This window comes from Glycine soja, chromosome 15 (assembly GCF_004193775.1).
Source record: "Glycine soja cultivar W05 chromosome 15, ASM419377v2, whole genome shotgun sequence".
NCBI classification, from domain to species: Eukaryota; Viridiplantae; Streptophyta; class Magnoliopsida; order Fabales; family Fabaceae; genus Glycine; species Glycine soja.
In genome coordinates, this window is record NC_041016.1 from 6,739,510 (window position 1) to 6,752,147 (window position 12,638).

Here is a 12,638-nt window from a genome sequence, read left to right on the forward strand (position 1 = left end):
AAGTTTTAACACTGATAAATTGGTGTACCTGTATATATGACTTTTTTTTGGACAGAATATGACTACTAGTACTGTTATTGGTATTGATATTGATGTACCTTCTTGGTTCCTTCTTTCTTTACTTAAAAATTATGTTTCACGAGGCAAAAAAAAACTCTCATAAGCATAGGATGATTAAAAAGAAAGAAACGTAAAGTCATTGGATTATAAACCATAAACTTTATGTACACACTCACTCAAAGTCCAACTAATTTACATTGGTTCATGGTTAAATCTCTTACTCTCCCTTATCAACTAGGGAACGCCACGTTGCTTTGCAACCCCTGCCAAGTCATCTTGAAGAATAGCAAGAAGGGCAAAGGGTGGGTCCGAGAATCGCTTCGCACCCGATTCCGAAGAGTGGGAGTGTCCCAAGTGAGCCAACTTATCAGCCGCACGATTGGACTCTCTAAACACGTGCGAGAACTCCACCAACCACTCTTTGCGAACAAGCTCGTTGATCTCCGAAACCAACGCAAAAGCTGGGTCTTTAGCCACTGGGCCATGCCTTATAAGACCAAGAGCATGACCAGAATCAATATCCACCTTCACCTTCTTGCAACCAAGATCCCACGCCAACTTCAGACCGTGAACTACGCCCCATAGCTCCGCTAAAGTAACCGCTGTGATACCTATATTAACAGTGAAACCACCTAGGAAACATCCTGAGGAATCACGAACTAGACCACCACACGCACTCCCAGTACTCCCGTTTCTATGGTTCTCAAACACAGAACCATCTGTGTTCAGGCAAACCCACCCATTAGGTGGACATCTCCATGTACACCATATAGGAACCTTAACTCCAGAATTTGAGGTGTTACTATAATTTGGATCATCTCTTAGGTACCTTCCTAGCTCTTGCTTCTTGCAATCAAACTCCTCTATCTCTGCCAATTGGTTACACTCTAGCCACTCTATGGTTTCCTCAACTGCCTCTTCAATCTTCTTTGCTCTCTCCCTCATTTCATAAGCGTAATTCTCGAGTGTGTTCTTCGCCTTCACCTTCTTCTTTACCACCTCATCCTCTGCCTTGTACCTCTTTGAATCTCTCACCATTCTTCTTATCTCTTCCGGGTTTAGCCTTCCGTGCTTGCTATTGATTGTGATCTTCTTTTTTAACCCTTTGGCTTGATCTTCCGCGGTTACCTCCACAATGCCATCAGCATCCACATCAAAGATAACGTTGATTTGTGGCACTCCCTTTGGTAATGGATCGAACTCGTAGAGGATAAACTTGCCGAGAAAGAAGTTATCCTTTGTCTTAACTTGTTCTCCCTCGAACACTTTGACTGTAAGAGATTTCTGATTGTCGTAGAAGGTGGAACAAACCCTCTCCTTCTTGGTGGGGATCGCGGTGTTCTTGGGGATCAACACTGACATCACACCACCAGCACCCTCGAATCCAATACTAATTGGCATCACAACCGGCAACAACAATTCCTCCACTTTTTTATCTCCTTCACCGCTCAAAATTGCTGCTTGAACTGCTGCACCGTACGCCACAGCTTCATCAGGGTTGATGCCTTTGCAAAGCTCTTTGGTGGTACCATTGACACTGAACATGTCCTTCAGAAGTTGCTGTACCTTTGGAATTCTAGTAGACCCACCAACAAGAACGATCTCATGGACTTGAATCTTATCACTCTTTGCCTCAAGGAGACACTTCTCCACCGTCTCCATACACTTCATAAACAAGTCCTTGTTCAGTTCCTCGAACAAGGCCCTTGTCACAGTGGCATACAGATCAACCCCTTCATATAAACAATCAAGCTCAATCGTTGTCTGAGCAGTCGAAGACAGAATCCTCTTTGCTTTCTCGCACGCTGACCTCAACCTCACCAAAGCTTTCGCATTCCCGCTAATATCCTTCTTGTGCTTCTCTCTAAACACATTCACCAGATGGTTCACCAATTTGTTATCAAAATCCACACCACCCAAATGAGTATCTCCCACACTAGCCTTAACCTTAAACATCTCTTCATAAATAGTCACCAAGGAAACATCAAAAGTACCACCACCGAGATCAAACACAAGCACGTTCTGCTCACCCACTCTCAATCCTTTTCTGTCCAACCCGTAAGCAATAGCAGCCGCAGTTGGTTCGCTGATGATCCTCAACACGTTCAAACCCGCGATTTTCCCGGCATCCTTAGTGGCCTGTCTCTGTGCGTTGCTGAAGTAAGCAGGGACAGTGATCACTGCATCCTTTACGAAATGACCCAAATGGGCTTCGGCAACTTCCTTCATCTTAAACAGCACCATGGAAGATATCTCTTCGGGGGCAAGGAGTTTCTCCTCGCCTTTGTAAGTGACCGCGACCATGGGCTTGTCTCTGTTGTCAGGGACAACCTTAAAAGGCCACAGCTTCATGTATTACATGATGTAAATAGTAACTCTAGTTAATCTTAGTTAATCATAGTTGTAACTGAATTAATTTAGCCAAGTTAAGAGTTTGTTAGTTAGCTAGTTTACTATATATATTAATTACACTTTATGCATTGTTTTATGTTTTTTTGATAATGAATATATTCCATTTCATAATTTCTCTCCTTTGGTATTCCAAAGTTAACATGGTATCAGTTTGAAACAGTTTCCACAATTTTTTTCTTCGCGCCTTCATCTTCTTTGCGTTCTACAATTCTTTCTTGCTGAATCACCTCAACAATGGTGATTTCTTACTCTGATTTTGCTACCAATCCCTCTAATCCATACTACATGCATCCGAATGAGAATCCTTCTCTTGTTCTCGTTCAACCTGTGCTTGATAACAAAAACTACCAGATTTGGTGCAGATCGATGAAGGTGGCTCTTATCTCTAAGAACAAGGTCAAATTTGTTGATGGCACTCTTTCCCCTCCCCCTATCTCTTATCCTCTCTATGAACCCTGGCTTCGTTGTAATAACCTCATTCTCTCATGGCTTCAACGTTCAATCTCTAAAGAAATCGCGAAATCTCTCCTCTGGTGTGATCGCGCTTCTCTTGTATGGAAAAGTTTGGAGAATCGGTTCTCTTAGCGTGATATTTTTTGTGTTGCTGATATTCAAGAGGGTGATATTTTTCGCGTTGTTGATATTCAAGAGGAAGTAGCTCGTCTTCAACAAGGAACTCTTGACATCTCTTCATATTTCACCAAATTGATGATGCTTTGAGAAGAAATTGAGAATTTTCGTCCAATTCGTGATTGTACTTGCGCTATCCCGTGTTCTTGTGGTGCTGCTACAGATTTACGCAAATTCAAGGAGCAAGATAAGGTAATCAAGTTCTTGAAAGGTCTTGGTGATCAATACTCTCAAGTTCGCTCATGTCTTGCTGTACGGATTGGTCGGAGAATCGTTGACCAATCAAACGTTTGCCGTCAAAGACGGTATTTTGCGGATTCATGGATCTTTGGCTCATGGCGGAGTCCCCCAACAACCTTTGGGTGTCATTGAAGGCAACGTAGGAAGGGGTGGTGTCGTTGGAAATGACCTCGACCCGGTTGTGTTGCCACACAGCCACACAGCTGTAGCTAGTGCCCAAGTCAATGCCTATAGCTTTGACTTTTTTTGTTGCCATTGGAAGAGTTTAGCAGAGAAGAAGAGAAGAGACGAAAGTTAGTTACCCACCGGAGAACAGAGAGAAAAGGGTCTTTGATTGTGGAAGAGTGGATGTGATTGATGAGTGATGGGTAAGATGGATCTGTGTCTGTCTATCTATAGGCATAAGAGTGTGATTATTAGAATTCAGAAACCCTTGATTTCAGAATTTGTTGGGAAACTGATTGGGAAGGGAAGCAACGTGGAGAAAATTGGGGGCAATGTTGAAAAAGATTGGAAAAGAAAAGAGCAAAGAGAGAGACGCGCTTTAGTCATAACGAAGAGAGGGGATGGCTAATACAGGGTTATCTAACAAATATGTAGTATTTCTTAATCAATTCTCTCATATATTAGTAGAATTCATATGATAATCCATCCATCCATATAAAATCTACTATAAATAAGTACTTTTGTCCATGTAATTTGTACTTGATTACAAATTCATTCTTGAACTTTGTAAATTATTAATTTAGTTTACAAAAGTTTAAATATAAAGATAATTTCATTAAGTTGTTAAATCATTTTTATCTTTGTTAGGTTTACTTGTCTTAGGTGATGTGGCATTGATGTGACACATTTATGTGTATGAAAGTGAGCAACATACATTAGATCAAATATTTGTGAACCAATTTGTCAATTTATTTTTTTATTTTTACATCTAAAAATCACCACACAACCATAGAAAGCGATTATTAGGGTTTTTCTTCATTTTACCATTGTGAGAGAGAAATTGAATCCAATGTTCTTGATTGTTTTCCTTCTCCGTCATTTGCATTATTGGTGGCTAACAATGTCGGTTGATGACATTTTATTTGTGGTCGTCGTTTGAATATGATATTTTACCTTTGAGTTGAAGATGAGAGGTCATCTCAAAATATAAGGTTGCATTTTGTTACTTCGTAGCAACACAAATGCATGAATGAGAATGCTTTGTTTTAACCTTTATTTCCCAACCACAATTTGAAATTTATATTGTGATAGTGTTATGTTCCAAGTGCAAGGGAAATCATGGATGTTAATCCATGATCTGGTGTCTTTTTTTTGTTTTGGGTATATTCTCATGTTACAAATTTTACTACTTTTTAGTTATGTTATAAACATAATTTTAAGCTTAATCATAGTGTTATTTTCAAAATTTGGTGTGTATCCTGCTATGAATCCTTTTTTACAAGAATTCCTTCTTATCTACTTTTAGATTTGGTCTGAAACATCTTCCTCATCACAATTTGGTTATGTTATGAACAAAATTTTGAGTGTAACGATGAATGCATGTTTTAAATTCATACAAGTGTTCTGGATCATTTTGTTATATCTACTAGGGTATATCTACTAAGGACTAAAATGTCATTGAGTAACAACATATTTCCACAAAATCAAAAAGAAAAAGAACATCCTCTCAAAATAACATTAGGTTAGTAAAATAAAAAATAACATTTTTAAAAAGTTTCATTGACAATTTAATCTAAAAATTGACATAAAAAAGTCTCATTGAACATATGGACTTGTCATGTTACCCTTCACATACTACGAATATACTCAATGTTAATAAAATCAGAGATCACTTAACTCGATTGAACTAAATTGTTAGTATATTTATACTTTTGTAGATTAAATTGAATATTTTCATAGTTTAAGGATGAAATTGTCACTGGGTATAAATCTTGGAGATAAAAATGACTATTTATTCTAAAATGTAATTTAGTTTATCTTGGGATTTTTTTTTAAAAATCTCTAATTTTTATTTCTTCAATTAAAAAATTAATATTTCTTTCTTATTTTTCTCACTTTTTATACTTAAAAAAATAATGTGTAATTACAAATTAGAATATTTCATCAGGAGAGTATGAGCTAGAGTCAACTACAAAACAAGTCTATCAATAATACTGAAAAAAGCGGGTTAGGTAGCATAGGTTCCTTTTCCCTTTGGCTACTTCTTTGCCAAGGAGTTGATATATTCAGTGATTGGATGTATAACAACAAATAAAAAATATCATTGATTGGATTTTGTTTTCTTCCCTTAGCCTTTGGTCGTGAAGAGCTTGGTTATATTTTGAGTAAATGTTTAAATTAATTTTTAAAAATCAGTTAAACTGTAAATCAGTTTTGTTTTTAGCTTGAACGTTATTTGATTCAATTACCTTTTAATTATAAACCCAATCGGTTAAATTATTTGAACCATCGGTTATAAATCTCACTGATTCAATTTCTAAAGATGACGGTAGACATTAAAAGTTGAATTTTTAAAAAAATTAGGCATTGATTTAGTTTCTTTACATTTTAAAACAACATCAATTTAATCATTAATTATCTTACCAATTTGTGAGTATTTTTGCTGGTATCCCCGGGTACAATTTGTCATTCCTAAACGCATTCACTCATTATTGATGAAAAATTATATCTTAAATTACTGTTAGAGTTTAATGTTTATAGATAAATAGTATAAAATAGATTTACAGTGTACAACTTTTTACATTATTATTGTATAACACTTTTTCTTTTAATTTATTATATTAAATGTCACTTTTGATCTTTAATATTTTAGTATTTTTTGTTTTTATACATTAAATTTTAATTTTTTTTATTTCAATCATTTCTTTAATTTTTCATTTAAAATAATAGAATTTTATTAACTTTATTTTTAGTTTTGAAATAATTAATTTAAAATAATAATGTCTAAAACCATCACTGTGTTTTCTAGAAACAAATTATGCCAGAAATATATTTGTGTTTTTGGTTGACTTGCGTTTGTTTCTGTGATAAATTATAAAATTTGTTTTTTAAAGATACATAATTTCAATTTTTTAGTTATTATTATTTTAAATTAATTATTTTAAAATTTAAATTTAAGTGAAACACTAAATTTAATGAAAAATAAAAGAAAAAACAAAAATAAAATTCTGAAAAACATAAAAATGTAAAATAAATTTTTTAAAATTTAAGGTATCAAAATAAAAAAAATATTAAAATATAAAGGATCAAAATTAATATTTAGCTATATTATTAAATATAGCATATACTTAAATAATATAATTTTATGGTTATTAAAATAAAATTTAAATTTATAATATTATTAATTAAATTAACTAATTTAATTATTTTTTATTAATTTTGATAAATTTGTCACATTGTACAGTTGTAGTATATTTTAAATTAAATTAAATTATTATTTAATTTTTTAGGTAAGTTTATTTATTTAATTATTAACTTTAATATAATTCTCCCCCATGTATAATTTGGCTAAAGTACCCAATCAAATGAGCCCCTTGGCGGAGAAGGAGTCAAATGGGCCATCGGGGCGGTACTAATAATGGTACTATGGTAGTGCGCAAGGGAATATTCATTTCCCTTTCCAACACCCAGTAAAGTGAATCTCTGTGAATTGTGAGTCACCTATTACTTATTAATATTGCTCGTATAACTTTCTGTATTTCTCTTTTTTACAATATTAGTATCATCTATTATATTTATATTTTTTTTGTTATTATCACTCTAATTAAAACTTTTATGTACCACAAAAAAATTAAGATTTTTACCTTTTCAGTAAAATTTTCTATTCTCTTGAAGGATAGGCTAGGTTAATTTGTTTTTAGGTTTCCAAAGAATAAAAAAAATCATGATTAGATATTTAGATTTGTCGATCTCTTTTTTGCTAGGAAGTCTCTGAATCTCACGCTTATAATTCCTTAATCTAAATTTCAAAAGATAAATTTATTATTTAATTAATTAAATCAAACGAGTATAAAAAAATAAATGACTAGATTAATGTAGTTCTTTTCACAATTGAAGATGATCTTAATTTTGAAACGAAATAGGATTTCATGTAGTTCCTCTCTCTTTCTAACACTTTATAAAAATTAAAGTAAATAAAATAAAGATTAATTAAAGACCTACATTCTTCGTAAATTACCAAATCAAATTAAAGTCCCCAATTTTCTCCACGGTTCTTTCCACACACCTTCCCCTCAAGTACCAAAAAAAATGTTTCTCGTACGCTCAGTTTCTTTTCTATGCCTTTAAATAGACATAGAGTGTCTCACTTCACTTCACTTCTCATTCATCAACCAAATCCACATTCTCTCTCTGTTTGTTCTACTCCCCTGTCTCTCTTTCAAGTTCTTAGTTGTTCTATGGCACCCAGAAAAGTCAAAGCCATGGGCATTGACTTGGGCACCACCTACAGCTGCGTGGCTGTGTGGAACCATAACCGCGTCGAGGTCATTCCCAACGACCAAGGCAACCGCACCACCCCTTCCTACGTTGCCTTCACCGACACTCAAAGGTTGTTGGGCGACGCTGCCATCAACCAGCGATCCATGAATCCTCAAAACACCGTCTTCGACGCCAAACGTTTGGTCGGTCGCAGATTCTCCGACCAGTCCGTACAGCAAGACATAAAGTTGTGGCCTTTTAAGGTTGTCCCTGGAGCCAGAGACAAGCCCATGATTGCTGTAACATACAAAGACGAAGAGAAACTCCTTGCAGCCGAAGAGATATCTTCCATGGTGCTGTTTAAGATGAAGGAGGTTGCCGAAGCCCATTTGGGTCATTTCGTAAAGGATGCAGTGATCACTGTCCCTGCTTACTTCAGCAACGCGCAGAGACAGGCCACTAAGGATGCCGGGAAAATCGCGGGTTTGAACGTGTTGAGGATCATCAACGAGCCAACCGCGGCTGCTATTGCTTACGGGTTGGACAAGAAAGGGTGGAGAGAAGGTGAGCAGAACGTGCTTGTGTTTGACCTCGGTGGTGGTACTTTTGATGTTTCCCTGGTTACAATTGATGAAGGGATGTTTAAGGTTAAAGCCACGGTGGGAGATACCCATTTGGGAGGTGTTGACTTTGACAACAAATTGGTCAACTATCTCGTGGGTATTTTCAAGAGGAGGTACAAGAAGGACATTGGTGAAAACCCCAAAGCTCTTGGAAGGTTGAGGTCAGCGTGTGAGAAAGCTAAGAGGATTCTCTCTTCAAGTTCCCAAACCACTATTGAGCTTGATTCTTTATGTGGAGGGGCTGATCTACATGCAATTGTTACAAGGGCCTTGTTCGAGGAACTGAACAAGGACTTGTTTATGAAGTGTATGGAGACGGTGGAGAAGTGCCTCAAGGAGGCAAGGATTGCTAAAAGCCAAGTTCATGAGCTTGTTCTGGTAGGAGGGTCTACTAGAATTCCAAAGGTGCAGCAACTTTTGAAGGACATGTTCAGTGTTAATGGTAACAAGGAACTTTGTAAAAGCATAAACCCTGATGAGGCCGTGGCGTATGGTGCGGCGGTTCAGGCCGCCATTTTGAGTGGCGAAGGAGACAAGAAGGTGGAGGAGTTGTTGCTGCTGGATGTGATGCCGCTTAGTCTTGGGATTGAGACTGATGCTGGTGAAATGTCAGTGTTGATTCCCAAGAACACCATGATCCCCACCAAGAGGGAGAGCGTCTTCTCCACTTTTTCTGATAATCAAACAAGTGTTTTGATCAAAGTGTTCGAGGGGGAGCATGCAAAGACAGAGGATAACTTCCTTCTTGGGAAGTTTGAGCTTTCTGGTTTCACTCCATCGCCAAGGGGAGTTCCACAAATCAATGTGGGGTTTGATGTTGGTGTTGATGGCATTGTGGAAGTCACTGCTAGAGATAGGAGCACGGGGCTGAAGAAGAAGATCACGATCAGCAACAAGCATGGGAGGTTGAGTCCTGAAGAGATGAGGAGGATGGTGAGAGATGCAGAGAAGTATAAGGCAGAGGATGAGGAGGTGAGTAACAAGGTGAGGGCCAAGAACTTGCTTGAGAATTATGCCTTTGAAATGAGGGACAGAGTGAAGAACCTTGAGAAGGTTGTGGAGGAGACCATAGAGTGGCTTGACAGAAACCAATTGGCTGAAACTGATGAGTTTGAGTACAAGAAGCAGGAGTTGGAAGAAAAGTTTCGGAAGTTTAGGTAATGGTAATTCTTGGTAGAACAAGTTTTAATGTTGAGTCCGAAGCAATGTAAAATAGTTCCAGCTTCTTTACTCAATCTAGTTGTCAGAGTGTGTATAACTGGTTTGTGCTTTATGTCTAAAATGTGAAAGTACCTAAGGTTGTATGTATGCAAGGAATGTCGTGTTTATTAATTATTAAAGTACCTTTGTGATATGATGGTGCTTATGGAATGGACTAGTTATATTTCATAAATCATAATTCAATACTGATAAGTTTTTACCCACTTATTATATGTATATTTCATCATTTTATGAATGTTCCATTCTTCCCGCTTTGTGCCTAGGTTGATGCTTTTATAGTATGAGATTTTAGAATCTATGAAAATTCAAAATGTTGAATGACAGGTTGAATTCATGTGCTGATGTTCATATGTAACTTGGTTGTGCGAGGATAAGTTTTGTATTGGAATCGAGCTTGATGTGAGGTAGAGTGTGTATTCGTTTGTTTTCAGTGGGAGGATTTTTTACTTACTAGGTAGGGACTTCCTCTGTGGTTACGTTTTGGATCCAAAGTATGTAAAATGTAACATCAAATTTTGAGGGGATGCCTAAATGATATATGTTGAGGGCTGGATTGTAGGATTACTTTGTTGTTTGATGAGTACATCTTGTACCATTTTTATTTCAATGAAACTTATATTTGTTGGATAATTTTTTTATATAAAATTTAAAGGCATATGTATTTAAAATACCGTATAAACCATATCAAACCAAATGGACCAAAAATTCACTATAGATGTAAATGAAAAGGGAGACATACATCTTAAGGTTTTTAAGGTTTGGATGTTTTTAATTTTTTTTTATTATTTAAGTGAATTTTTAAAATTGTGTTTTGTCAAGACCTTGTTATAAGATGTTTGATATTCTTATAACTTTGTAGAGGGTTCCAAAGGGAGTAGCAGATTCCTTAGGATCTTTATGCTCGTCATACTTACATCATCCTTAATTATAAGATCCTTTCAATTAATTTATATTCCCTAAAAAAATAGTTAATTTATTTAATCACATTAAATTTGTCAATTATTTGTACTATATTCTATAATTATTCTTTTCTTATCTCTCTTTTCATTTAATTGTTCTCACTAATATTTGAAGAGAGAATAATTAAGTAAAAATACATAAGAAAAATAATAATTAATGTATCTAGAAATTTAAAAAATTATAAAAGGAGATAAACAAATTTATGAAAATATCTTATAATTAGGAATGAAGGAAGTAATTTGGTGTTTCAAGACTAAGTGAAGGGTTGATGTGGAATTAATTATATGTTTATAAAATATATGACGGTAAGATCATGCATTTATGAGCATTAATTTGCAATTTGTTATGAGTGTGCACTAAGTTAGGGATCAATGTGGGAGGCCAATAAAGGTTGCTCAAATATGACTTGAGAATATATAGACATAATAATCCATACAAGATTAAAGATTTTGTAATCTCTATATGTTATGGTGGAAGTTATCCACATGCATAAGTCCTAATACAAATCAAGTCGTACTTTTATGTAGGTTAGATCAAACTTAAAAAATAAACCTATAACAAGTAAAAATGTCAAGTTAGACTTTATATTTTTAACCAAGGTTAGACTTAAGCTTATCAAAGTCTAGTTTAATTTGACTTATTTTTACATCATTGTCATAAACTAGAAACAATGACTTGTTGCCACTAGCAAGTTCATTTAGTAGAACCAACACACACCAATACAACATCCTATAACCATGGTTGTTGTCATTGCATTATAGATATTTTATTTGGTTGATTTCTAAGCGTTATGAATAGGTTAAAGGTCATGAACTCCCCCCCCCCCCTCTAAATCTAGAGTTTTCCATTCTTTCAAAGTTTTCTCATGACATAATAGTAAAAAGATCTCTTTAATGCGTTGTTGATTGATGACCTGAGTAATGAATTCTAATAAAAGTCTTTAAAGTTTGGGTTAGTATGTAAGACAATTTGAAATAACAAAAATTATAGTTAAGTGATACATTATATTGTTGATTGATTTTTTTTGTCTTATTTAAGACATTTTATATTAATTTTAAATTAAATTTATACATGACTTGAATATTTGTTTGCACAAAATATATTTTTAACTTTTAATTTTTGTATTTTTTATTTTAAATTCTTATATATTTTCTTTTTCAGTTTTAGTTTCTTTGAAATTATGATGATGTGAAATTGTTGACATGATATTAATGACATTATTATACAATTAACATGGCATGTGATGACTTCATCATGATGTCATCTTTTATTTTTGTGACATCATGATGATATTATGTTAATGTCATTTTTTTCCTTATGATATTAGTGTAAAATATCTACTAATTTCATTGATGATTAATTTTTGTTTAAAAGTTTGATTGAGTGTTTTTAGTGGAGTTTTTTTTTATTCAAACTACGTTTTTTCATTTACAAAATCCGAATATGAGATTTTATTTAAAGAGAACGAATTTAGTATTACCCGAATTAACAACTTGATATATTAATATCATCTTTAACATTTTTGTAATGAACTTTGACATTAGGGATAAAAAATAAAATGTTTGGAGAAATTAAAGACTAATATTGACTTTTTTAAGGAAACAAACTATGTAGTGCAAGTATAAAATAGTTATAAATGATAGTTCAAATACAAATCAATCATCATGGGACGTGAAAAATTTGTTAACTTTTATAATAATTATTTAAAAATTATATAAAATATAATTTGTGATTAGATGATATTTTAAAATTATTTCACATTATCAATGTATAACTATTATTTAAAAAAAAACTAAAAAAATGTTAAATTACAAGAAAAATCATATTTAAATCATTTTTTTATTATATAACTCTTAGCAGGTACGCTGACTCAGTTCGCTGCATCTTGGAACTCGCAGGCATGGAGATATCAACGGAAAAATACTGTAAATCATAAAAGCGTATATAATTTTTTTATATAGTTAGTGCACAACGTGAAAGGAATCTTTTGATGCCAATACAAGGAGTGCATTCAAAGTTGATGATGTATTTATCTGTCTTTTGAAATCCTCCGGTCAAAGTAATTAC

The 12,638-nt window shown here is 34.2% G+C and overlaps 2 protein-coding genes across 2 annotated transcripts; one reads left to right on the forward strand and one right to left on the reverse strand.

Moving 5' to 3' along the window:
- Positions 1-174: 174 nt before the first annotated feature.
- On the reverse strand, positions 175-3,598 carry LOC114387309 (heat shock 70 kDa protein-like). The gene is made up of 2 exons (XM_028347464.1): positions 3,347-3,598; positions 175-2,412 (listed from the first exon to the last, which is right to left on the reverse strand). The coding sequence occupies exons 1-2, from the start codon at positions 3,596-3,598 to the stop codon at positions 295-297; spliced, it is 2,370 nt and encodes a 789-aa protein (XP_028203265.1). The 3' UTR covers positions 175-294.
- Positions 3,599-7,646: 4,048 nt separating this feature from the next.
- On the forward strand, positions 7,647-9,818 carry LOC114387928 (heat shock 70 kDa protein-like). Its single transcript, XM_028348206.1, has one exon. It carries the CDS (start codon positions 7,746-7,748, stop codon positions 9,549-9,551), a length of 1,806 nt encoding a protein of 601 aa, XP_028204007.1. The 5' UTR covers positions 7,647-7,745; the 3' UTR covers positions 9,552-9,818.
- The last annotated feature ends 2,820 nt before the right edge of the window (positions 9,819-12,638 follow it).

What these genes read in the sequence shown, in the direction of transcription:
- LOC114387309 (XM_028347464.1), bottom strand. Translation starts at nt 3,598, where the DNA reads ATGGCAACAAAAAAAGTCAAAGCTATAGGCATTGACTTGGGCACTAGC. An exon ending in ACCAATCCGTACAGCAAGAC is followed by an intron (nt 2,413 to 3,346) that starts ATGAGCGAACTT and finishes ATCATGTAATAC; the next exon opens with ATGAAGCTGTGGCCTTTTAA.
- LOC114387928 (XM_028348206.1), top strand. Translation starts at nt 7,746, where the DNA reads ATGGCACCCAGAAAAGTCAAAGCCATGGGCATTGACTTGGGCACCACC.